We start from the raw sequence: 24601 nt of genomic DNA on the forward strand, positions 1-24601 counted from the left end.
TGTATGCAATTTTCATTTGAATGTCATTGCGGCTCTCTTGGGTGGATAAAATGCCAAGTTGCACAAGGAAAATAGTTATTTCAGCCCTGGTTCTTTGTTGCGATTCTTGGGAAGAAATATTGAATGGTCCTTTTGTTTTTTTCTTTTGGGTAAATGATAAAGACTCCCTTTATAGCAAGGTTTAAAGTATTGGAAACGCTATGCGTATTGGAAAGGAAAATTTAAGAGACGTATCGGGATACGCCTTGGATATGCATGGATACGGACGAAAAAATAAGATACGCATGGAAACACATGGAAATGCTATAAATACTTTAATAAATCATAAATAAACATCAATATCACTAAATATAAGACATAAATGAGCTATTTATGCATAAAAACAACACATTTTAGTGGGTTTTATGAAAAACATATTATAATCAATAAACGGGAAGCTGGGAATAGAAACATACTATCTAATTATGGACATAATAGATCAAGTAATTATTTTGCATGTTTTATTCTAATTTTCTAAAAGCTAAATAATTATTTTGCATGTTTTATTCTAAAAATTAAATTAAAATTAAGAAAAATAAATATGTAACAAAAAATTGAATGGATTTATGGATATAATAGATGAAATAATTATTTTGCATATTTTATTCTAAAAATTAAATTAATATCAATGTTTTAAAACATAGAGGCATTCCACTACCTAGAGGCGTGAAGCATAGTTCAGAATGCAAGAGGCGTAAGCTTCCTTAAGAGGAGGAAGGAGGAAGGAGGAAGGAGGAAGGGGGATTTCATTTTTTTTCTCTATCTTTAATAAAAAACTTTTATATTAAGAAAAAAATGCATAATAGTTGTTAAAAGGGGAGTCTTGTCGAAGCGGACCACTTTCTTTCCCCTTTATCTTTTATAACATTTTCTGAAAATGTAAAAGAAATTTGAAAAAACATATTTAGTTTCATTCCTTTTTTCACAACCTTGAAAAACTTGTTGAATCTTGCAAATTTATAGATGTTTTTGGCAAATTTTTACAAGATTTGACACTGTGCCAAAATGCACCAATACTCAACGATATGGGCACAATACGGCCTCGATACGATGAATAGATACGACACATTCAATTTGGTACCATGTACCGTGTCGAAAACTTGTTAGAACGATATGTATTGGCCGATACGTAACGAAATTTTGAACCTTGCTTTATACTATAGGGTCAGTGACAAATACCCCCAAACTTCATTTGCCACAAAGAACCCTTGAACTTTCACTTTGTGACAGATACTCCTTAGTCAGATGACGGAATGTATTAAATTAGTAAAATGTTCAATTAAACTTTCCTTATTTTCATTTTGGCCATTTTCTCTTAAACTCTAATTTACCAAAAATACCTCCATTTATTTTCAAATAAAACTAGCTAAAATAACAAGAATCATCTAACTGGAATAGAATTTTTTTTTTAATTCTTGATTCATTTTACTCACATGAGTCAAACAAATATGGGTCATACAAATACTGTATATTATATATTTTACAAATATTATCATACTAAAATATGGTGGATGGGTGGCAAGTTTCTTAATTTTTAAAGCAAATAACCGGGGTTCATGTTTCTTACTCTACATTTTTATAAATACGTGTATAATAAAGTAATATATACGATAAAAAGTCATTAATAAATATAAATATAAAAGTGGACTAATGGTAATTAAACAATATATAAAAGTAAAAACTCATGTGTTCAACTTGTTAAAAGTTTTTCTGATATAATAATCAAACCCATTCATTCCAGAAACTATGTGCCCTAATCAAATACGTTGTTAGGTGGATTATGAATTATGATGGTTGTAGATGTGTTTTAAGAGTCTAAAGATTGGTCAAAATGATCACAAACATCTAACTTACCAATGAAACTGGTGATTACTATGGTGATGTTTGGAACTGATGCCATTTCTCTAATGTTGTTTTCTAACATCTAAGAAAGCGGTATTGAATTTATATGGTGTTTTTTTTGAACCAATTCCTGCCGCATAGGTGTTTTTCAATGCCACATCAGCCACATCTTTTCTTAAACCATGCTTTTCTCAAAAAGGTAAAATCTATGATGCAGAAAAGGCATGATATGGGAAGAGTTTTGACCAATCAAAACTCACTTGCGAATTTTGATAAATTACACTTGATTGGCTACTACTTTTATGATTCTAATTGATCGATTAGAACATTTTCAAATATCATATCTTTTCCATATCATAGTCAAATCCTCTCAAAAAACATAAAAAATGATGTTTTTTCAAATCACACTTTTCTTGAATCCCAAGGTCGTTTGGCATTCGACCAACTATGGTGGCTCAGTTGGTAGGTTCTCTGACTCATCGGAGTAGAGACTTGGGATCAAATCCCGCTGCCACCAGGGGTTGGGGGGGGGATTAAGGGAAAGGGGATCCTGTTGTGTAGTCCCATGAATTCAAATACATGTTGGATTTTCGGATCTGATTAAAAATCAGATCAAGTTTGGATCACCCCTTATCCGATGTTGTATATATTGTATTTTTGTAATTTTTTTTATAATTTTAATTTAATATTTCCAACCTGATGTTGACTCGTCTGGTTGAACCGTTTAAACTGTCACCCGACCAGGATTTTGGGTCCGGCTTGGTCAAGACCCGTTAGGTGGTAAAAAACCGTTGACTTAGTCAAGAACTGTTTGACCGTTGACACATTCGACTCGGTGATCGGGTCGTGGGTTGCACACTCAATGCATGCAAATTTCTGAAGGCCATAACTTTGCACTCCGATGTTCGATTGGGGTGGTTTTTTTTTTTTTTTTTAATTTTGGGTAACTTTTTTAGACCTATACATCCCAAGGAGTCGTAGGTGCCTTGCCCCGCTATTTTTGCAAAAAAACATTTTTTGGCTTCAAATTGCAAATTTTAATATTTTTTATAAATAAAAAAATAAAAACTGAATTAAAAAACATAAATTAATTATAAAATAATACATATACATATCTAAAACATATTTATACATTATATATATATGCACTGACGTGGCACGATCTGGACCGTTTGACCCGGTCAATTGAACTGGAGACTCGAGATCCAAAGGCAAAAACGGTTCGACCTCTGGATCGGTTTTTAAAACATTGATTTTTTTTCTTATAAAAAAGACGTGTATTATATATATATATATATATATAATAGTTGAAATTTATATAAATTGTTATGTTTTTGTATTAATATTTTCATAACTTAAATCCGATCGGATAAGATTCGACATCCTTAACGGATTCGAGTCCGAATTGACGTTTATGAGATCTGATCGGATTGGATTCGTCTCGTTCGAATCGGAACCGATCCGTTTGCATTGTCACGCTGAGTGAATGCTGAACCTAAGCGAGGCAGAAACCATCCGCACCAGGTATATGTTCAGCCCTTCTATCTTCACGTTTTTTTTTTTTTTTTTTCTTCTTCTGTTTCTTTCTTCTTCTATCTGCAGATGAATAATCGATCTTTTGCTTTTAATTTCTTTTGCAGGGATATACAATCCTTGCTCTTCTTTGGTTTCTCAGGTACAACCTACATTCTAAGACTCATGATTGTTGGAGGTTTACTTACAGATTGATGTTTTCACTCGTTGGGGTTAGGGTCTATTGTTTTTTGTTTATTTGGAGTTTGACTGCTTTGGTTTAGGAATAATGGTTTTGGATGTGATTATATGGAATTGAGTTTCATACTACCAAGTATTTATTTGGACCAAAAATAAGAAAATTGTCCCTTTCAACACCTTGCCAGAATAACTTATCGTTTGAATAATTAGTTTCTGCACTATCATGCTACATTTTAACAAATAGAGCAGAAGAACAAAAAATGTTGTATTCCCAAGATTATTCAATTAGTGTATATTTTCCTTCTTTTGATGCACTTTATATTTATTACTTGTCTCATGTTTTCTGAGCCTTTTGGATCCACCCAAGAACAAAACCAATAAATTAGCAACCTAGCATAGAGGGAGGTGCTTATAATTGACAGCTCGATTTTTTAACCTATAAATTAGCACTAAACCTGTAAATTTACTGTTGGCTTCAGTCCTGTAGTGCAGATCGAGACCCTATGTAATTGGGTCAATTGGATTCAATTCTGTTGGATCTTCATGACCCATTAGCAGCCCTATCTAATTTTCCAAATTTGCTTGGTACAAATTGCACCAACTTGGTAATGGAAAAATAGTTTGAAGCTTTGAACTATACTCCTTGTAGGTTGTATCTAAACAGTGGAAATTTCCTGTTTGATGTCTGTATGAACCCAACCATGATGTTAGTTGGGTTCAATCCCTGGTTTCTAGTTGAGAGTAGTTGAATTGTAGCACTTAAGATCTGTATGTGTGAAGGTTTAGAATTTGATATGGATTTTGCATTACTGCAATGTTCCACTAGAACTGTTGTCAACATTGATGTACTCTTTATTTTATTGTGTTTCAATGTTGTTTGGAGTGGAAAACCAATTGACAGATCTGAGAAGATGGAGTAACATAGTTTGGCAGGTTTGCAACTTGCCTTTTTTGGCCTAGTAGTGATGTTTTCAGGCATGTGTTGGCTGTTAAAGGTTATAGGAGTGTGGGCTTACTGATGTTACTCGAAATACTTCCTTGCCATCGCCAAGGAACATTAGGAGAAGGTGGGCAACATAGTGTTTTTTTTTTTTTTTCAAATTTGTTGTGTTTTTATTTGACGGCATGTATTGGATTGCTTGTATTGAACTACTTCTTTTGATCAATTAGCAAGCTTCACTACCAGGCCTGATTTAGAAACCTCTTTTCCTACTACCATCATCATTATTTTGGGGAACTCTAGATACATATTTACACCGTTAGCCAGGTAGTCATTGGCACCAACTCCCATGCATCAGGTCTTGAGTTCAAGACAAGGGAATTACTTTGTTTGTATTGAACTATTTGTCGGAAAAAATTACTCATGTTAAACTAATTGCATGTATTGAAATAATTTCTTGTTATGTGATGAATTAATTGCATATTATGTAATACATGGAATTAATTTGGGTTATAACAGTACCTAATGTGTGGACATCGAATGTGTGGAACTATGTGGGGGCCTGCATTGATTTTTTGTATAGATGAATGCATAGATGAATGTGTGTCAATGTGAGTTATAACAGTACCTAATGTGTGTCAATGTGGGTTCTTGTCCCCTAATGTGTGGAACTATGTGGGGGCCTGCATTGATTTTTTGTATAGTTGAATGCATGAGTGGGGCTCATAGGTGATAAGCGCATATGCCAATGTGTAGATGGGGACTACATTGATATCTTAGATAGGGAAATGCATGAATGGGGCCAACTTTAATATTTTTCATAGGAAAATGTGTAATGGGACCCACAAGTACTATTTGCATGTTTGAATGTGTTATTGGGTCTCATACATGACAGTTCACATGTGTGTAAGTGAGACCCACAAGTATACTTGCCAAATGGTCTTTCGGTCTTTGTAGATTTTGAGAAGATCTTTGAAAAAATTGCAACCAAATGGTCTTTCGTCTTTGAAGATCTACTTATGAAAGCTCATCAGTATTTTGAGGTCTTGAGCTTTTGGAAGATCTTCCTAAAAAGACTTGCCAAACGCCTCCTTACTTATTGTCTGATGTCATAAATTTATGGGGCGAAAAATGTAAATTTTTACTATTAGCATCAGTTGAAGAAAGGTTTTTCTACCAAGTGAATCTCTCTTTTGTCTTTATTTTTTTCACTAATAAAAGGGAAGGTTTGAAAATTTAGAGGCAGTATGGAATGCTGTAGTAAAGGTCTACCTTGATAAATATGTCATCTATGCTTTCTTATCAACAAATGTTATCTTTTAAATACAAGTTTCTCACTTTAGAACCTGATGCATTGTCCTCTTCTCTGCAAAGAATTCATCATTGATGCCTGGCAAATTTATTATGCTTGGACAAAAGGGGCAGATACAGTTCTTTTGATTGACGCTGTATTGCCTGATCTTGACATACACTACATGACTATGACATGTAAATAAAATGCTTGGATTGGGTGCATTGGTGGAGGTCTGTTGATTGCTTTCCTACCACATGATTTATAATTTGAGTTATTGCATTCTTTTATTTATGATTCTGCTTTTGATCCATACGTTTCTCCAAAAAACTGGAAAGAAAGATTTGATATTCCATTTATATAACATGGTTAGTTTGTTACTAATGTCAAGCCTTAGTAATATGAAGCCAACCTTTGACGGTAGCTATCTTTAGTAAAAAAAAAGGCCATTAGCCAATGTTGCTCCCAACTATCCGGGGTCTTGGGAGGGGTAGATCGGGTGAAGTTCTAACCTTTGACACTTTTTCACACAAAGTGGCCACCGTCAGACTTGAACTCACGTTCTTATGCTTGCTAGCCTGAGATTTTACCGTTATACCAAGTAATGGCCCACTCTTTAGTCTTAGTACACTGAAATTTTTTGTTCTGTTTTATGCTTTCAAATAATTGCTTGCAAGTTGTTGTTTAAAGAGAGAAGGTTGATAAATATAAATGAATTTCTTGCTGGGTTTCAATCTATTTAGATTTTCTGAGAGACATTACATTATCATATTTGGTTCATTTAGGCTGTCTATGGTTGACAAAAGATAAGAGAGAAACAGAAACTTGATGGAAAGTTCCTAAGAATTTTACAATTTATGTTAAGAACATCCCCCAACTTTCTGCTTATATCTTAATTTCTATTAAAACAACATAGCTTATCTTCAGTCAGGCCTTTGCCATTTTCTATTTGCATTTTTTTTTTCTGAATGACAAAGGTTGCTCTTGCACTGATTAAGTTTGCATATTTTCTTTCTTTTCCTTTTCTTTACCCTCTTAACGTGCACAATAAAAGGGAAATGGATTTTGTTTTAGGAATTGGCTGAGTGGAACTCAATGGCATCATCAACTATGACCTAACTTTATCTCCCTAGCTCTCCTCATCAATGGAAGGCTCTATGCAGTGGCTGAATCTTGGGTCTGGGAAGCAGGGCCCATATGTAGGTCTGAGGTTCCCATAACTTCAATTCTCCCATGTTTTGAGCATTGAACCTATCATCAGATTGGTCTTCCCTAGTAAATCAACCATACCAAAAATCAATATGCACAGAAGGTTCTAAAAATTTTGTTCTATTGCATTTAATTGGACGGACGAGAAAGGTTTCTTCTCAAGTTAAAAAGAAGTTCTAAAAATAATACCCAAATTATATGGCTATGAATCATCTTATTATGCTAGTTCTTGGTATTGTCAATCTTTTATTTGGGTTCTCTTACCATATGATTTTTCTTTATCCAATCCAACTTATTTTTCTTTAACAGTGATTTCTATGGTGAATTAACTAAACATATTTAGTTATGTTCCATGGTGCATGTTGTTTCAGATGACATTCTTTTGATTGATGAAACTAATGAAGGATTAAATGAAAAATTAAGCTTATGGACAAATGCCTTAGAAACAAGAGGTTTCAAATAAGTAGGACTAAAAAAGAGTATATGACATGTAAGTTTAGTAATAATAGGAATGTAAATCAAGATACACTTAGGATGGGCAAAATGGAGGGGTGCATCTGGACTTTTATGTGATAGGTGAATACCAATTAAATTAAAAGGAAAATTTTATAAAGCAGTTGCAAGGCCGGCTATGTTGTATGGAGTGGAGTGTTGGGCAGTGAAGAAACAATATGTCCAGAAAATGAATGTGCAGAAATGCAAATGCTAAGATGGATGAGTGGAAAAACTAGAAAGAATAGGATTAGGAACGAAGTTATCCTCAGGAACCTAGAAGTAGCTCCAATAGGTGATAAAATGAGAGAGTAGAATAAGATGCTTTGGGCAGGTGCATAGAAGACCGCCAACTGTGCAAGTTAGAAGAAGTGATTTGTTACACATTGAAGGGGATAGAAGAGCTCGGGGTAGACTAAAAAGGCCATGGGTAAAAGCAATAAGAAATGATTTAAGCACTGTTAAAATAATGTTATAATAATTTAGTTGCTGATGTTAGGGCCTGTTTGGCTAATTAAAGTGTTTTTTTATTTCGTTTTTTCTTTCTGTTATGTCTGTTATTGTACTCAGGGGCACAAGGGTCTTTTCCCTTGTTATTTCTGCCGCCCTATATATATTAAAATAAAGGCTGGCGCCGCCAGCACTGTTACATTGCAAAACCCTTCTTTCTTCCCTCCTCTCTTCTCTTTTCTTCTTCTCCTCTTCTCTTATCTTCTCTTCCTCTTATTTCTGGCCGGCTATACTGTCAAGATGGTATCAGAGCGGGAATACTGATTAAAGAGAGCAGATCGAACAACCTTACTGAGAGAACAGATCGAACAGACTAGCAGAACCTGAGCAAAACAGAAATCTGATTCGGGATTGAAAAAACAGCTACAACTGGTACAGTTCTCCCTGTTTTTCTCTTCTTTACCCTCCTTGGTCATGTGCCGAGTGGAAACCCTATGAGTCTGGGCGGCTGAATGCTGTCGAATCTGTGTACCCCCTGTTTTTTTGGATCGTGTGATCCTGTTCATGTGTTAAGACAACTGTAGGTCAAGGATGACCTGTCTTCTCAATGGTTTGATTTGACTATAAGTAAGAATGATCTCTCCTGCTGATTAGTGGCTGTTAGACATTCTGGAATTCTGGTAGGTTGGGACTGTTAAAACTATACAGGTCTAAAATCTGCCAAATAGTACCTCTGTTTTGTCCGGAATTTGGTACTGTTTGTGCTCAACCTGGTTGTTAAACCCAAGTGTGTGGGTGTGAACTGAGTGGAGCATTGTTTTGTGGAGTAAGGAGGGGTCCTAAGTCCGGTGTTTGGGACTGATTTACTGTTTGACCATGTCGATTGAGAATTCTGCTACTTCAGAGATTTCAGGGAGCCACAATGGAGTGAGTGGGGGAATGGATATGACCTTTCCCATTGCTGTTATTCCCTTTGATGGTCTGAATTACCTTGAGTGGTCTAGGGGAATAAAACTCTACATCACTGCTAGGGGGAAAATAGGATACATCAATGGGAGAGTGAAGGAACCGAAGTATGGAAGTGCTGAGCATGATAGGTGGAACCAAGAGAACAGTATGGTGATGTCTTGGCTCTTGGTTTCAATGCTGCCACAAGTAAGGAAGACTTTTATGTGGGCTGAAACTGCTTGTGAGATATGGGAACAAGCGAAGTCCACCTATTCAGAGCAGAGACACTATGCCAAGATATATCAACTACAAGTTGAATCCTCTACTTGCAAGCAGGGGGAGAGGAGTCTCTCGATGTACTATTCTGATTTGACATCAATATGGAAAGAACTTGATCACTATCAGAATGTGAATTGGAAGTGTGATGAAGATGCAAAGGCCTATAAGTCACTTGTATCTCAGCAACGAGTGTTTGCCTTCCTCCTAGGGCTGAATCCGTCATACGAGTCCATCAGGGTGCAGATCTTGGGTAGTAAAGACTTGCCATCAGTTCAGGAGGTGTATGCCTTGGTGCAGTCAGAAGAAAGCAGAAGAAGTGTGATGAATGGTGTAGAAGGGGAGTCAATTGCCCTAGCTTTCTGGGGAAATTCAGATACAAATGTCGGAGGTGGTTTTAAAAAGGGTGACACTCAGAAAAAACCAGATGATAAGAGCAAGCTTTGGTGCACTCACTGCCAGAAGACACGACACACGAAAGATACATGTTGGGATCTCCATGGAAAACCTAAATGGGCACAGGATTTGGGTAAGAAGTCAGCTCCTGGTCAGTGCAAGAAACCAGGCCAACAGAATAAGAAAAGGTATAACTCAGCTAATATGGCATCGACAGAGACTAGTCCTTCAGTAACTCAGGAGAGACATCCCAGTTCTGACCCTAAGGAAGATATTATCAACTCCTTTCGTGAACATTTGGAATTGTATGGTAGGACTCTCTGCCAGATGGATTCTGGGCCTACTCCTTCTACCTCGTTTGCGTTTACATTAGGTAATGCCACAGCCTTCCATGTGTCATCTCATACTACTGATTCTCCTTGGATTATTGATTCCGAGGCACCATACCTCTCCCACTTGGCCTTACTCTTCCTAATGTACTACACGTTCCGAAATTACCTATTAATTTGCTGTCTATTAGTAGTCTGACTCATTCCTTGAACTGCTCAGTCACTTTTTTTCCGTCTTCATGTGTGTTTTAGGATTTGACCTCGGGGAAAATGATTGGTAGAGGAAAAATGGTGGATGGTCTCTACGTGTTGGAGAATAATGCTGGTCTAGTGATGACAGAGTCCACGAGTTCGTCAAGTGAGAGTCAAGCCTATTTATGGCATAGTCGTTTAGGTCATCTTTCTTTTGAGTCGTTAAAAGTTATGTTCCCAAAGTTGTTTGAGTCCTTGTCAGTGAATCAGTTACAGTGTTAAACTTGTCAGTTGAGTAAGCATTGTAGAAGTTCTTTACCTTTACGAAATAAAAGATCTGAATTTCCATTTCATATTGTTTATTTTGATGTTTGGGGCCCTGTTACTCTACCTACTGCGGCTGGCTATAAGTACTTTGTTACTTTGATTGATGATTATTCTAGATACACTTGGGTTTATCCTATGCGATCTCGAGATGAAGTGCCACAAATTGTGAAAGATTTTCAACGCATGGTGTTCACTCAATTCCAAACGGAAATCCATATCTTCTAGTCGGACAATGCAAAGGAATATTTCCATAGTGATCTCACAAAGTTTTTTGCTTCGAGTGGGTCACTTCAGCGAAGCTCTTGTGCTAGGACACCCCAACAAAATGGTGTGGCTGAACGGAAGAACCGTCACCTTCTCGAAGTTGCTCGTGGCTTGTTGATTCATATGAATGTGCCAAAACAGTTCTGGATGGATGCAATCTTGTGTGCGACATATATCATCAATCACATGCCCTCTCGGCTACTAGAGTATAAGGCCCCACATCAGCTCTTGTTCTCTACAGCCCCGCTGTCCACCATTCTGATGCGTGTTTTTGGGTGTCGCTGTTTTGTCTATAACCTGTCCCCTACTCGTGGTAAGCTTGATCCTTGGGCTATTCCTTGTGTTTTTCTTGGTTACCCTTTATCTCAAAAGGGGTATCGTTGCTACGATCCCATTGCTCGCAAGTACTATGTTTCCATTGATTTCTCATTCTTTGAGAATCAACCTTTTTTCTCGGTTTCTCCTCAAGGGGAGAGTAGGGTTGAGGAGAAACAGGCGACGACTCAAATTCAACTACCTCCTTTACCCGATGCTCCTCCATTCCGGGTTTTTCATCGTCGCCATAAGAACCAGCAGAGTTCAAGAGCCGTGGAGCCTGACACTATGCAATCAACATCATCGGATTCACCCGAGGCAGATCCGTCTCATCAGCCAGGTACACTTGCTCCCATTGATATATTTGCTCCTTTAAATGTTGATTCACCTGTCACCAATGATCTTAATATTCCTATTGCTAAGAGAAACGGTGTTAGGTCTTGTACCACTAATCATCCTATCTCTAATTTTGTGTCCTATGAGCATGTTTCGCCTTCGTACCGTACCTTTCTCTCTTCTGTGGATAGTGTCCCCATTCCTAAGACTGTGGCAGAAGCTTTGTCAAAACCTGAATGGATAGATGCAATGCAGGAAGAAATTGATGCCTTACACAAAAATGGCACTTGGGAGTTGGTAGACCTTCCTGAAGGGAAGGAACCAATGGGGTGCAAGGGGTGTTCACAGTGAAACACAAGGCTGATGGAACTGTTGAAAGGTACAAGGCTAGACTGGTAGCAAGAGGCTTCACACAGGTATATGGAGTGGACTATGCAGAAACTTTTGCTTCCAGTAGCCAAGATGAACTCTATCAGGATTCTTCTTTTTTTGGCAGCAAATCTTGACTGGGATCTTCACCAATTGAACATCAAAAATGCTTTCTTGAATGGTGACTTGGAAGAGGAAGTGTACATGACCCAACCCCCAGGGTTCTGTGCCAAAGGCAGTGAACAAAAGGTGTGCAGGTTAAAAAAATCCCTATATGGGTTGAAACAATCACCTCGGGATTGGTTTAGTAAGTTCCATTTAGCAGTTCAACAGATGGGGTTCAAACAATGCCAGTCAGGTCATACTCTGTTTGTGAAAAGAGGTGAAGGTAAAATTGCAGCTCTTATTGTGTATGTGGATGACATAGTGATCACAGGAGATTGGGAGGCTGAAATCCAGAGACTGAAAAAATTCTTAGCCACTAAATTTGAGGTGAAGGATCTAGGCCCCTTACGTTACTTTCTTGGAATTGAAGTTGCCCGTTCTCACAAGGGCATCTTTATTTCCCAATGGAAGTATGTACTAGATCTACTAGAAGATACAGGTAAGTTGGGGGTAAAACCATTTGATTCACTTATTGAACCTAATCACCATCTGGGAGACAGTTAGGGAGAGCTTTTGAAAGATGTAAAGATGTTCCAGAGACTCGTGGGGAGACTTTTGTATTTGTTTATGACCAGGTCTGATATTGCCTATGTAGTGGGTGTCCTTAGTCAATTCATGCACAACCCTAGGACAACTCACTTTGAGGCTGCAGAGAGGATCTTTAGATATCTCAAGAAGTTTCTTGGAGCTGGTTTGTTGTTCCAGAAACATAGTCACTTAAAAGTGGAAGTATATACTGATGCAGATTGGGTAGGAGCAGTCAATGACCGAAAGTCTACTAGTGGGTATTGTGCCTTTGTAGGAGGAAACCTTGTCACATGGAGAAGCAAAAAACAAAGTGTGGTGGCTAGATCCAGTGCTGAAGCAGAGTATAGAGCGATGGCTCATGGGGTTGCGGAAATCATGTGGATAAGAAATCTGTTAGGTGAACTGGGTTTCGCAGTAAACAATCCTATGTCACTCTACTGTGACAATAAAGGTGCCATCAATATTGCTGCTAATCCAATTCTGCATGACAGGACGAAACACATTGAAGTGGACAAGCATTTTATTAGAGAGAAACTTGAAAGTGGAGAAGTGTGTACACCATATGTCAGCTCAGAAGAACAACTTGCATACCAAAGGTCTCCATCATGTGCGGCACAAAGATTTGTGTGACAAGTTGGGCATGATTGACATCTATGCTCCAACTTGAGGGGGAGTGTTAAAATAATTTGGATAATTAAAGTGTGTACACCATATGCCAGAATAATTTGGATAATTAAAGTGTGTACACCATATGTCAGCTCAGAAGAACAACTTGCATACCCAAGGTCTCCATCATGTGCGGCACAAAGATTTGTGTGACAAGTTGGGCATGATTGACATCTATGCTCCAACTTGAGGGGGAGTGTTAAAATAATGTTAAAATAATTTGGATAATTAAAGTGTTTTTTTATTTCGTTTTTTCTTTCTGTTATGTCTGTTATTGTACTCAGGGGCACAAGGGTCTTTTCCCTTGTTATTTCTGCTGCCCTATATATATTAAAATAAAGGCTGGCACCGCCAGCACTGTTACCTTGCAAAACCCTTCTTTCTTCCCTCCTCTCTTCTCTTTTCTTCTTCTCCTCTTCTCTTCTCTTCTCTTCCTCTTATTTCTGGCCGGCTATACTGTCAAGAAGCACTAATAATTTAATAGTGGGTATGACTTTAAATAGAACAGATTGTCGAACCAGGATTTATGTAGCTGACCCCATATAATTGGGATAAGGCATGGATAATGATGATGAATGATATCTATGGTTGCTAATCAAAAGAAAAAAAAATGATATCTATGGTTTATTTTCTTGTAGATTTTTTTTTCTATTTATTTCTCTGTGCCCAAAAAATTTAAGATTTTTAAGTTAGATAAACTTTCCACATTTTCATCACTGTACTTTCTCTATTCCTTGTTTCACCTTATTTTGGAAATACACTAGCTGGATTTGCCACACATTCCACTGTTCTTCTAGGCACCCACATGAGGGAACAAATACATGTACTACATTCTATCCATTACAAAACATATACTAACTTTTTAGATGTGTACCTCTCTCATTTTGTTGTAGTGAACACCTGGGATCTCTTCCTGCCTTCAGTGTGAATGCTTTTGACACTCAAAAATCATGATCCCTATTTTGGACTTTTTCTTTTCCTTTTATGACCTTGATTGGATGTTTCTATTGTAACAGTCCAATCCCTGTTTTGGATTTAGCTGTAGTGAACATCTGGGATTCTCATTTAGTTGTTTCTTTTATGATGATTGCATTATTTTGTTCATGCTTTTTAAGATTCTTGAAAGAATCCTAAGATTTATTTGCATGGGGCAATGATATAAATAGTCACTTGTCAAATTGGAATTCCATGGGATTTACATGATTTGAGTTTTGAGCCCCAATGTGAGCTTAATTTTATAAGTGTTGATAAATTTTCAAAACATTTTCTTGACTTACCAAGCTTCGGTTTGCAGCTTTTATCAGCTGTTGTGTACTTTCCATGTTCGGGAGAAGCTGTAGTCTGTGGACTGATCTGCAGCTCACCAGGATTGACTCAACTTCTGTCTTTCCCTCAACTGCGGGTTTAAATATATTAGGAATTCCATAAGGAAAATGCAATAACAGCTTTTGATTGAACTGGAAGTGACTAGGATTGACTTGTTTTTTTTTTCATTTTTTTAAGGTAGCAATTTCATTACAGAGCAAATGGATGTAGAAGAGAGGATTAACACCACAAAAAGATCAATTACAGCAGTAATTTTTTTTTTTTTTTGAGAAAAGATATGGTATTCTATTGAAAAAAGAAAATATACAACCCCTCACCTACATAGCAAGAAACTGTGCAAACACTTACTCCACCTGTACACAAAGTAACCCAATCATTACAAAATAACAAAGTGTAATTCAGAAAAGAGCTGTAATGGTATATCTGTAAAGGTTCTGTTCATTGCAACCCAAGAGTGAATTCTACCCCATAATTGTCTCTTCTGTTTTTTCTAAATCTTCAAAAACTCTGACATTTCTTTCCATCCACACAGTCCAAAAGATTGCTGATGGTGTGCGATCTGGTCACTCCTAGCTGGACGTGGCTGCGCTCCTAGCTGGTGACGGACAAGAGACCTGTGAGGAAGAAGATGAAGGAACTCGGGGGGCTCACCCGGCGGGAACACTCCGATGGTTAAGTTAGTAACCAGACTGAAAGCTGGGAGAGAAAGAGAGAGAGTTGCAGAGAAATTAAAGAGCTAAGAGTGATGATCATGCAATACCTTCGCCTCTGGGGGTCGGGGTCCTTATATACTAGTATCCTGACATGTCAGGTGCAACCGCTTCCGAATCTCTACTGCGGCGATCTGCTGTCAGATAACGGCTTGGAGTGGCTGGCCGTTATTTGTCAAAGCTGAGCTGGTGGGCGAAGGTGATCGCTGCAGAGTACGGTCCTGCCAGAAAACAGCCTCCAGGGTTGGCAGGCACGACGCCGCTAGGCGAGAGACATGGGCACAATCTTCAGGGATGGAAGGTACGGTTGTCAAGCAGGAAACCCCCTGCGATACGCCGAGCTGCTCTGCAGCGAGCTACCTTATACCGGGCTGCTGGTGATGTGCCGAGGTGCTTCTATCTGAGGCAGGTTGTTGAGGTGGCCTACTTAGGTTTGGACAGGAGCGAGCTTATTCTAGCTAGGGAGCTAACAAGCTTAACCCGAAGTGTCTTCAGTTCGGGACACTCCCTACTTGGGAGAATCTTAGCTCGGGGTGCTCCCTACTTGGGGAGTCTTAGCTCGGGGTGCTCCCTACTTGGGGGAGTCTTAGCTCGGGGTGCTCCCTACTTGGGGGAGTCTTAGCTTGGGGCAACGGAGTACTATCTTGTAGCGAGCTGCTATTCATGGCGAGCTGTCAGGCTAGGTTATAGCGAGCTCGTTATGTTGAGTTGGAGCGAGCTTGTTATGCTGAGTTGGGGCGAGCTCGTTATGATGAGTTGTCACTTATGTCGAGTCACGTCCACGTGTCCCCTCGTTATGAGGTCGGGCCAAATCACCCTCCATCAATTGCCCCCCACTCCCTGGGCCAGGGGTCCTGACCTGGTGCGGGGAGTTCACAGCGTGACGGGTGGATTTGGCTCGAGGTTCAGGCCGTCCAATCAGACAGTTCGTCGGTTGGACCAGTTCGGCTGCTTGGCTCAACCAAGTATAACCCAGGTCGCGTGCGGTTTACGCGCGGACGTCACGCGATCTATAGACTCCGCGGATGCCAAAAAATGCGCTAAACTGATTTCGACCTAGAGGGTCGTACAACCAGTTTTCTCAGGAACCGTCAGATCTTCTTGATCTCGACCGTTGATCCCCTGACCTTGCGGCTATAAATATGGGGGGACCCGAGTCATTTTCTCCGCCATAAGTTCACTAGCATTCGCCTTGAGGTTGCGGTTAAAGTCCTCAGCTTGGGTTTTCTAGTTCGTCAGTCTTTCAGTTCTGTCTCTCTTCTTGGTGAGTCTCCCCTAGCTTTTCTTTTTCAGTTTGGTTCAATTCGTAGTTATGTCGCAACTTAGTTTTGATAGTCTCTTGGATGAGCCCGAGGAAGGTACCTCGGCTCAGGTCGGTCCTCCCGAAGTGGAGTCATCCTGGGGGGCACGAGAGGCCACGGATAACCTGGCGCCCACTTCTCATCGAAGTTAGGTGCCGGACAGGTTCGGTCCCTCGACGCTGACTGTGGATAAACTTAGGGCTTTGATAGGTCGATACCACCTCCCGGAAGAGTACACCTACAGTCTCCCCATAACTAACTTCCCTTGGGAGCACGATCATAATGAGATCGTAATCTTCGAAGAGCAGTTCGTGGCTGGTCTTCGCTTACCTCTGCATCCCTTAATCATCGAGATCCCGAAGTTCTTCAACATCACTATAGACCAATTACACCCAAACTCGATTCAGAATGTAGTAGGGATGATCTCTGTTTTTTACGAGTATTGTCTGCCTCTGGACCTCGAAATTTTTTCTTCTATTTTATCGATCAAGAAAAATTCTTCCTGCGTCCTTCCCGAGCATAGGCGAACCTATTACCCGTCACCTCGCCCAGGCTTTAAACTTTTACACGAACTACCCAATAGGATCCCAACCTGGAAGCGAAGTTATTTCGTAGTTCGTAATCCCGCAGGGTGGCCTTTCCCTACCCATTGGAGGGCTGCCATTCAGGATTCTGGTGTTAGGCTGGACCTGAAGACAAGGGAGACGCTCCATTCGTGGGCAGAGCTCGGCTTCCACTGCAAGGACTACCTTGCCGAAGATAAGCTTGTGCAAGCCAGCTTGAGTCCTGGTAGGTTGTCTTTGGTTTACAGTTATTTTTGACAGTTGGTATTCTTGTTGATGTTGCTAACGCCAGGTTTTGTTGTAGCTCCCATGCATCTCAGCGCGGACAAGCTTCTTGGGCGGATGAAGGGAAAGAAGAAGAAGCGAGCTACTAAAAGAGCTCGTACTGAGTCTCCAGAGCCTGTCATCCCTGAGCCCGAACAGCCTTCTCGTGCGCCTCCGGTGATTGACTTGGAGACGGAGAAGGTCCCACCTTGTGCGCCCGAGACGTCCTCGGGGCCCGCCCCTGCGACGACTGTTGCTTCCTCAGGGAGAGGAGAGACAGTTCAGAGTATCCTGACTCCGCAATACAACCTTCAAAAGGGCAGAGGTTGTGTACTCTGAAGAGGTCGCAAGTTGGGCTGAGCTAACGCCTGCTCAGCTCGGAGCTCGGGCAGCTACCCACTGCATGGTGGTAAGTCTTGTTTTACTTTGATTTTTGTATCTGTAGCCTTGGCGGTACTAACTTATATTCTCGACAGGTGAACTCCGCCGTGCACGCCTTGACCTACCAGTCTGAGTAGCACTTAAAGTGGGCTCTAGCTGCTGAGAGTTCGTCTCGTGAGGCTCATACTGAACTGAATTTAGCTCGTGGCAAGATCCATCATCTGGAGAACAGTGTGCGAGCTCAAAAAGAGCTTATCGAGTCACTGATGTTAGAGAAGGCGAATCTGGAGCGTAAGGTGGAGAACCTCGAGGCGGATGTCAAGGAGTGGACTGAAATCTTTCTCCAGTCCATGGAGGAGGCCAAGGTCAAGGCTGTCCAAGATTATAAGAGCTCGGAAGAGTTCGAGGGAGAGCTGGTTGAGGCTGGGGCGGAGGGCTACCGCAAAGGCTTCAAGCTCAGTAGGTGGCTGATCAAGCGCGAGTTTCTGCAACTCGATGTGAGTGTCATCACTACCTCACGAATCACAAAGGAGGTAGCCCTTGAAGCTGCTGAAGACCCGGACTTGGAAGCGGAGAGCGACAGTGACGACATTGCAGAGACCAATGCTGATGACAAGGCTGGCTCCTCCGCCAAGGCTTCGAGCAAGAGCGACGAGTGCCCCAAGTAGTCCTTTGTACTGTGAGCCTGCGAGCTCAACTTCTTTTCTTCTTTCCCCCTTTTGTGACGAACTCTTTATAATGAAATACACTTTTTGTTAAGTGTTGTGCAATTGATCTTCTGACCATGGTGATTTTTCCCGAACTGTTGAACTATCGAGCTAGATGACCGAAGTGGGGGGTTCCTCAGTTTGTTGTTTCTCCGAACCGTCACCCAGTACTTTGGGGCAATTTTATGGTGTATGCCGAGGTGAGCGACATAGTAAGGTATATGCCCGACCTGTCTGCACACAGGCTACATGTTGTAACAACCATTACAGGTATTCATACCCGAGCTGGGTGTGCCTTGGCACTTCGCCTATGCCAAAGAGGCGACTAGGTCTTTGATGGTGCCGAGGTCCTTTGTCAGCTCGGTATTTTAGCCCTTGGGCTGAGGGAGTGACTTATAGTCCACTCTTTGGAGCTCACCCATGCCAAAGAGGCGACTGGGTCTTATATAGTGCCGAGGTTCTTTTATTAGCTCGACGCTTTGGCCCTTAGGCTCGAGGAGCGACTTGTGGTCCACTCACTTCTGGAGTTCGCCCATGCCAAGGAGGCGACTGGGTCTTGTAGTGTCGAGGTTTAGCTCGGCACTTTGGCCCTTAGGCTCGAGGAGTGACTTGTGGTCCACTCAGCTCAGTAATTACAGGTAATATTGCCTTAGGTTGACAATATTCCATGCCCGAGGTACCTGCTTCCCTTCTAGGGTTTCGAGCTCATAAGTCCTTCCCCAAGTACCTGCTTTACTCGGTAGGGTCCTTCCCAATTTGGCCCGAGCTTACCAACATCGGGCTCAGGTACCATGACTTTATGAAGAACCAGGTCTCCGACGCGGAGGTTCCGCTTCTTGACCCTGGCGTTATAGTATCGAGCTACTCTCTGCTGGTAGGCCGCGGTCCTAATGTATGCAAGGTCCCGTACCTCATCAAGTAGGTCGAGGTTGGTGCGTAGTTCATCCTTGTTTGCTTCGTCGTTGTATGCTTCCAGGCGTAGCGTAGGGACCTCAATCTCGGCTGGGATCACTGCCTCCACGCTGTAAGTGAGGTTGAAAGGGGTCTCGCCCATTGCGGTCTTCATCGTGGTTCGATAAGCCCATAGTACGCTGGGCAGCTCATCTACCCATAGTCCCTTAGCTCGGGCTAGACGTGCCTTTAGTCCGCAAAGAATGGCTTTGTTTGTGACCTCCGCTTGACCGTTTGCTTAAGGGTGCGCCACCGAGGTGAAATTTTGTTGTATTCCCATGTCTTTGCACCAGTTCGGGAACTTAATGTCTTCGAATTGTTTGCCGTTATTAGAGATGAGCACTCGGGGTAGTCCGAAACGGCAAACTATATTCTTCCAGAAGAAATTCTGCACACTTCACGCCGTGATCGTTGCGAGAGGTTCGGCCTCCACCCACTTAGTGAAATAATCAATTGCTACCACTAAGAACCTCCTATGTTCTGTTGCTGGTGGAAACGGTCCGAGTATATCGATCCCCCACAGTGCAAAGGGCCACGGGCTGGTGAGGTACTTGAGGTCGGCAGCGGGCTGGTGGTGGATGTTGGCGTGCTTTTGACACTTGTCACACCTTCTGACAAACTCAATCGCATTTGCCTTCATCGTTGGCCAGTAATATCCCTGTCGTAGCGCCTTCTGGGCGAGAGCCCTGCCCCCCATGTGTCCGCCGCACAAACCCTCATGAGTGTCGCGGAGCACGAGCTCGGCTTCATAAGGTCGTAAGCAGCGCAGATAAGGGAGCGTGTAGGATTTTCGGTACAACCGTCCGTCTATCATGACATATTTGGTTGCCTGGCGCTCTACCCTTCTGGCAGCATTACGATTTGCAGGGAGGGTCCCGTGTAGTAGGTAGCTCGCGAGTGGATCAACCCAGCTCGACTTTGCTTGTCTGACAGGAGCGACCTCCTCTGCCCCCTCGAGAATGCTAGGCCGAGGCAGGTTCTCTATGTACACGGTTCTCATGGTGTTATCGCTTGTGCTGGCTAATCGGGACAGGGCATTGGCCTCAGCATTCTCGGATCTTGGGATCTGCTTGATGAAGTAGGGCTGGAAGTTGAGTAGAGCCTCTCTGACTTTGGCTAAGTAGGCGACCATGGTTGGCTCGCGAGCTTCATATTCGTCGGTGACCTGGTTGACCACGTGCTAGGAGTCGCTGCAGATAACGATGTGCTTAGCTTTTACTTCATTCGCTAGGGCCAGCCCGACTATCAACGCCTTGTACTCTGCTTCATTGTTGGACGCAGCGAATTCGAAGTGTAGCGCATACTCCAATTTCACACCGCTTGGCCCGTACGGAACGATTCCAGCCCCGCTACCCTGCTGATTTGACGAGCTGGGCAGGTTAGGTGTGCGATTCCATCCACACAGTCCAAAAGATTGCTGATGGTGTGCGATCTGGTCACTCCTAACTGGACGTGGCTGCGCTCCTAGCTAGCGACGGACGGGAGACCTATGAGGAAGAAGATGAAGAAACCTGGGGGGCTCACCCGGCGGGAACACTCCGATGGTTAAGTTAGTAACCAGACTGAAAGCCGGGAGAGAGAGAGAGAGAGTTGTAGAGAAACTAAAGAGCTAAGGGTGATGATCACACAATACTTTCGCCTCTGGGGGTTGGGGTCCTTATATACTAGTATCCTGACATGTCAAGTGCTGTCAGATAACGACTTGGAGTGGCTGGCTGTTATTTGTCAGAGCTGAGCTGGTGGGCGAAGGTGATCGCTGCAGGCGAGAGACGTGGGCACAGTCTTCAGGGTTGGCAGGTACAGTTGTCAGGCAGGAAACCCCTTGCGATACGCCGAGCTACTCTGCAGCGAGCTACCTTATACCGGGCTGCTGGTGATGTGCCGAGGTGCTTCTATCTGAGGCAGGTCGTCGAGGTGGCCTACTTAGGTTTGGACAGGAGCGAGCTTATTCTAGCTAGGGAGCTGACGAGCTTAACCCGAAGTGTCTTCAGTTCGGGACTCTCCCTACTTGGGAGAATCTTAGCTCGGGGTGCTCCCTACTTGGGCCGTCTTAACTCGGGGTGCTCCCTACTTGGGGGAGTCTTAGCTCGGGGTGCTCCCTACTTGGGGGAGTCTTAGCTCGGGGTGCTCCCTACTTGGGGGAGTCTTAGCTCGGGGCAACGGAGTATTATCTTGTAGCGAGCTGCTATTCATGGCGAGCTGTCAGGCTGGGTTATAGCGAGCTCGTTATGCTGAGTTGTCACTTATGTCGAGTCACGTCCACGTGTCCCCTCGTTATGAGGTCGGGCCAAATCACCCTCCATCAATTGCCAAAGGATTCATTTTCCAAACTACTTTTCCTTTTTTACTAAGACCCTTAGTTAATATCTCCACCACAGATTTTGGAAAAACAAAAGTGTAATCCAAAAAATGCCCAAAATATTAGACCACAACCTTCTAGCAAAAGAACAATGTAGAAATAAGTGATCAACAGATTCCACTTCCTCATTTCAGAAGATGCATTTAGTGTTATCAATTAAAATATCCCTTTTCAGTAAATTATCTCTAGTTAGACATTTCTTTGGAGCAGCTGTATGCCAAACACTTCCCAAGGGAAACTACTTTCCCCCCTCTCCACCAGCTTACTATAAACAGACTTAACTGAAGAACTGCCATTTTGCACCATCTCCATTCTCTTTTGTCAACTTCCCCTGATCTACTTGGGATAAAACTGTAAGGTTTATGCAACAGGTCAGCCAATTGCTCCACCTCCCAATTGTTTAAGTTCCTCCTGAAAGTAGGAGACCACACTGCTGTACCATTTTGAAGTGTCAAGAAGTTGCCACCAAAGCTTCCTTGTTAACAGCTAAGTCAAATATCCCAGGATAGATCTCCTTCAACCTATTTTCTTCGTACCAGAGGACAGAGGTCATCCCAAAACCCTACCCTCGTAGCATACCCAATATTATATCTAATTCCATTTAAAAAGCTGATTTGGTACTTTGAATACCTGTCCACCGGGCACACCTATAAGTAAGAGTAATATCACCTGGATTCCAGCTATCTCCCCTTTGATCATATTTGTCATGAATAATTTCCCTCCACAGGCTGTTCATCTCCTCATTATATCTCCAAAGCCACTTTCCTAAAAGAGCCATATTGAAGAGCTTCAAGTTCCCTATTCCCAAACCACCACTTTCTTTAGGTTGACAAACCTTTTTCCAGCTCATTAAGTGAACTTTCCCCTTGTCCTTCCAGCCACTCCATAAGAAATCCCTCATCAAAATTTCCAATCTCCTGACTATACTAGCTGGATTGAGAAATAAAGAGAATCTGCAGGCATGGAACTCAGAACACTCTTATTCGAAGTGACTTCCTTTATCTAGGTACTTAGTCTTCCACCCTTTCAATCACTGGATTCCAAACTGATTTTCAAATGCACTTCTCTCCTAATGGAATCTCCAAGTATCTTGCAGGTAATTTGCCAACTTTACAACTGAACAAATCAGCCAATAAATCTGTATTCACCCCCTCACCAGAAACAAACAATTCACTCTTAAAAAAGTTGATTTTCAAACCTGAGATAGCCTCAAACCATTTTAAAATGAAACCCAAATTCAGAACTTTGTTCAGATCAGCCTTGCAGAAAAAGAGAGTGTTACTCGCAATCTGTAAAGGAGGGATGATCCTCCTATCATGCACCCTAAATCCCTCGATCAAGCTCAGCTCCTCCGCTCTATTGACAATCTTGCTGAGAGCTTCCATGATTCAGATAAAAAGAAGGGGGGAGAGAGGGTTCCCTTGCCTGACCCCTCTTGAACTAAAAAATTTTCTATTTGAGCAACCATTAAAAATAATTGAGAAGCCCATATTTGAGATACAAACTCTGGTTCAGTTCCTCCATTTGATCCCAAAGTTCATCCTTTTGAGCATATAATCCAGAAAGGATCAGCTGATATGATCATAGGCTTTCTCCAAATCCACTTCAAGAAGCATATGACCTTTTTCTCTTCTCATCTAAGAGTTCAGAAGCTCGTTATCCCCGAAAACTCCATCCAAAATTTGTCTCCCACCAATAAACACACTTTGATATTTTGAAATAATTGACCCCATTTTGAAAATGCCTGTCATTTCCTTGAGTTTTTTCAATGGTTTTATTGGACTTAAACAGGGGCTCCATCCACTTCTTTTCTTCTTCACTTTCTTGCATTTTTTAACCTTTTGTTTTCTCATAGGTAATCTGAAATAGGGTCTTCTTTTTCCTCTTCATTCTGTTGTTTGATTTTAGCATTTCTCTTACTTTTCTTGGTCTGAAAAGGGGGCTATGATCCTTTGTTGTTTGTCAATTTTCTATTCATTTTAGTTCTATACTATTCATTTTAATTTGCTTATTCGATTATATTGGCATTGTTATTTGTTAATTTTCTATTTTGCATGAACATGCATATGTTCTTCTACTGACTTATTGGTTACTGATTCATGCATTATTTTCATTTGAATATGTTATTATTGACTTATTATGATGTAGTCTCTTCCCATCGAACATCCAGCCATGGTAGTGTCATCTAAGCCCAAGTCTACTAACAGTTCAACAGGAGCTCAGATAACTGAAGGTGATGAGATCGTATGTGATTATTATAAGAGACCTAACCACACCCTATGTGTTGATTTCATACATCTTATATACAACTTGTGAAATGATCTACACAATTGATTATAAAACACTACTATGTAATTATTAATAAATATAAAAAAAATATATTTTTCATATATGACATATTAGAGAATAAAATATATCAAATATGAATTTATCTAATAATAAGAATTTTTTTATTAACAAAAAATGGTAATAAAAATAATAGAAGTAGTTCTATGCTTAAAAAAAATTAGTCATAATATTTGGTGGGTTGATATAGCTCTTAACTTGTGCAAACCAAACTTTGGGTTTAGATGGACCCCACCTTATTGGACGAAATGTCTGAGTGCCCACCCCCAGCCCATCTTCCTAACTTGCATAGTTGGCTGAACACCCCCTGCAGTTTCGGAGATCACTGCCGAGAGACAGGATCAGCTGCCCATATCGCCTGCCCAACGGGTGCCCCGCCGACCACTGCCTATCCCCTCGGTGCATTAGGAATGTCTCCCATGATAAGCATGAAAGATGTTCCCAGTGCACAGAGGGGATAGGCTGTGGGGCACGCTCTATGGACAGGGACAGCCGATCCGATCACCACTGCAGTACTCCGGTGCTTCACCAGAGCTTCACTGGTGAAGTAATTAAACAAGGGTGTAACAGAGTATAACAGGAAGAAAGCAATCCAATTTTATGTAT

The 24601-nt window shown here is 41.4% G+C and overlaps 1 protein-coding gene across 8 annotated transcripts; it reads left to right on the forward strand.

The window, feature by feature from the left end:
* Window positions 1-3251: 3251 nt before the first annotated feature.
* LOC104592575 (uncharacterized) lies at window positions 3252-24044 on the forward strand. 8 transcript variants are annotated; one of them, XR_016079429.1, is made up of 5 exons: window positions 3252-3405; window positions 3522-3556; window positions 6900-7028; window positions 14382-17660; window positions 17728-23791. XR_016079429.1 is itself a non-coding variant. In XM_088892975.1 (3 exons), the coding sequence occupies exon 3, from the start codon at window positions 8853-8855 to the stop codon at window positions 10122-10124; it is 1272 nt and encodes a 423-aa protein (XP_088749101.1). In that variant the 5' UTR covers window positions 3252-3405; window positions 3522-3556; window positions 6900-8852; the 3' UTR covers window positions 10125-14374. The 8 variants fall into 8 exon arrangements, 2 of the variants coding, with proteins under 2 accessions (XP_088749101.1, XP_088749102.1); XR_016079430.1 differs by having other exon boundaries at window positions 14382-17213; window positions 17292-23791; XR_002022413.2 differs by lacking the exons at window positions 14382-17660; window positions 17728-23791 and adding an exon at window positions 23798-24044.
* The last annotated feature ends 557 nt before the right edge of the window (window positions 24045-24601 follow it).

This window comes from Nelumbo nucifera, chromosome 8 (genome assembly GCF_055504915.1).
Source record: "Nelumbo nucifera cultivar China Antique chromosome 8, China Antique-T2T, whole genome shotgun sequence".
Lineage (NCBI taxonomy): Eukaryota > Viridiplantae > Streptophyta > Magnoliopsida > Proteales > Nelumbonaceae > Nelumbo > Nelumbo nucifera.

What these genes read in the sequence shown, in the direction of transcription:
- LOC104592575 (XM_088892975.1), top strand. Translation starts at nt 8,853, where the DNA reads ATGTCGATTGAGAATTCTGCTACTTCAGAGATTTCAGGGAGCCACAAT.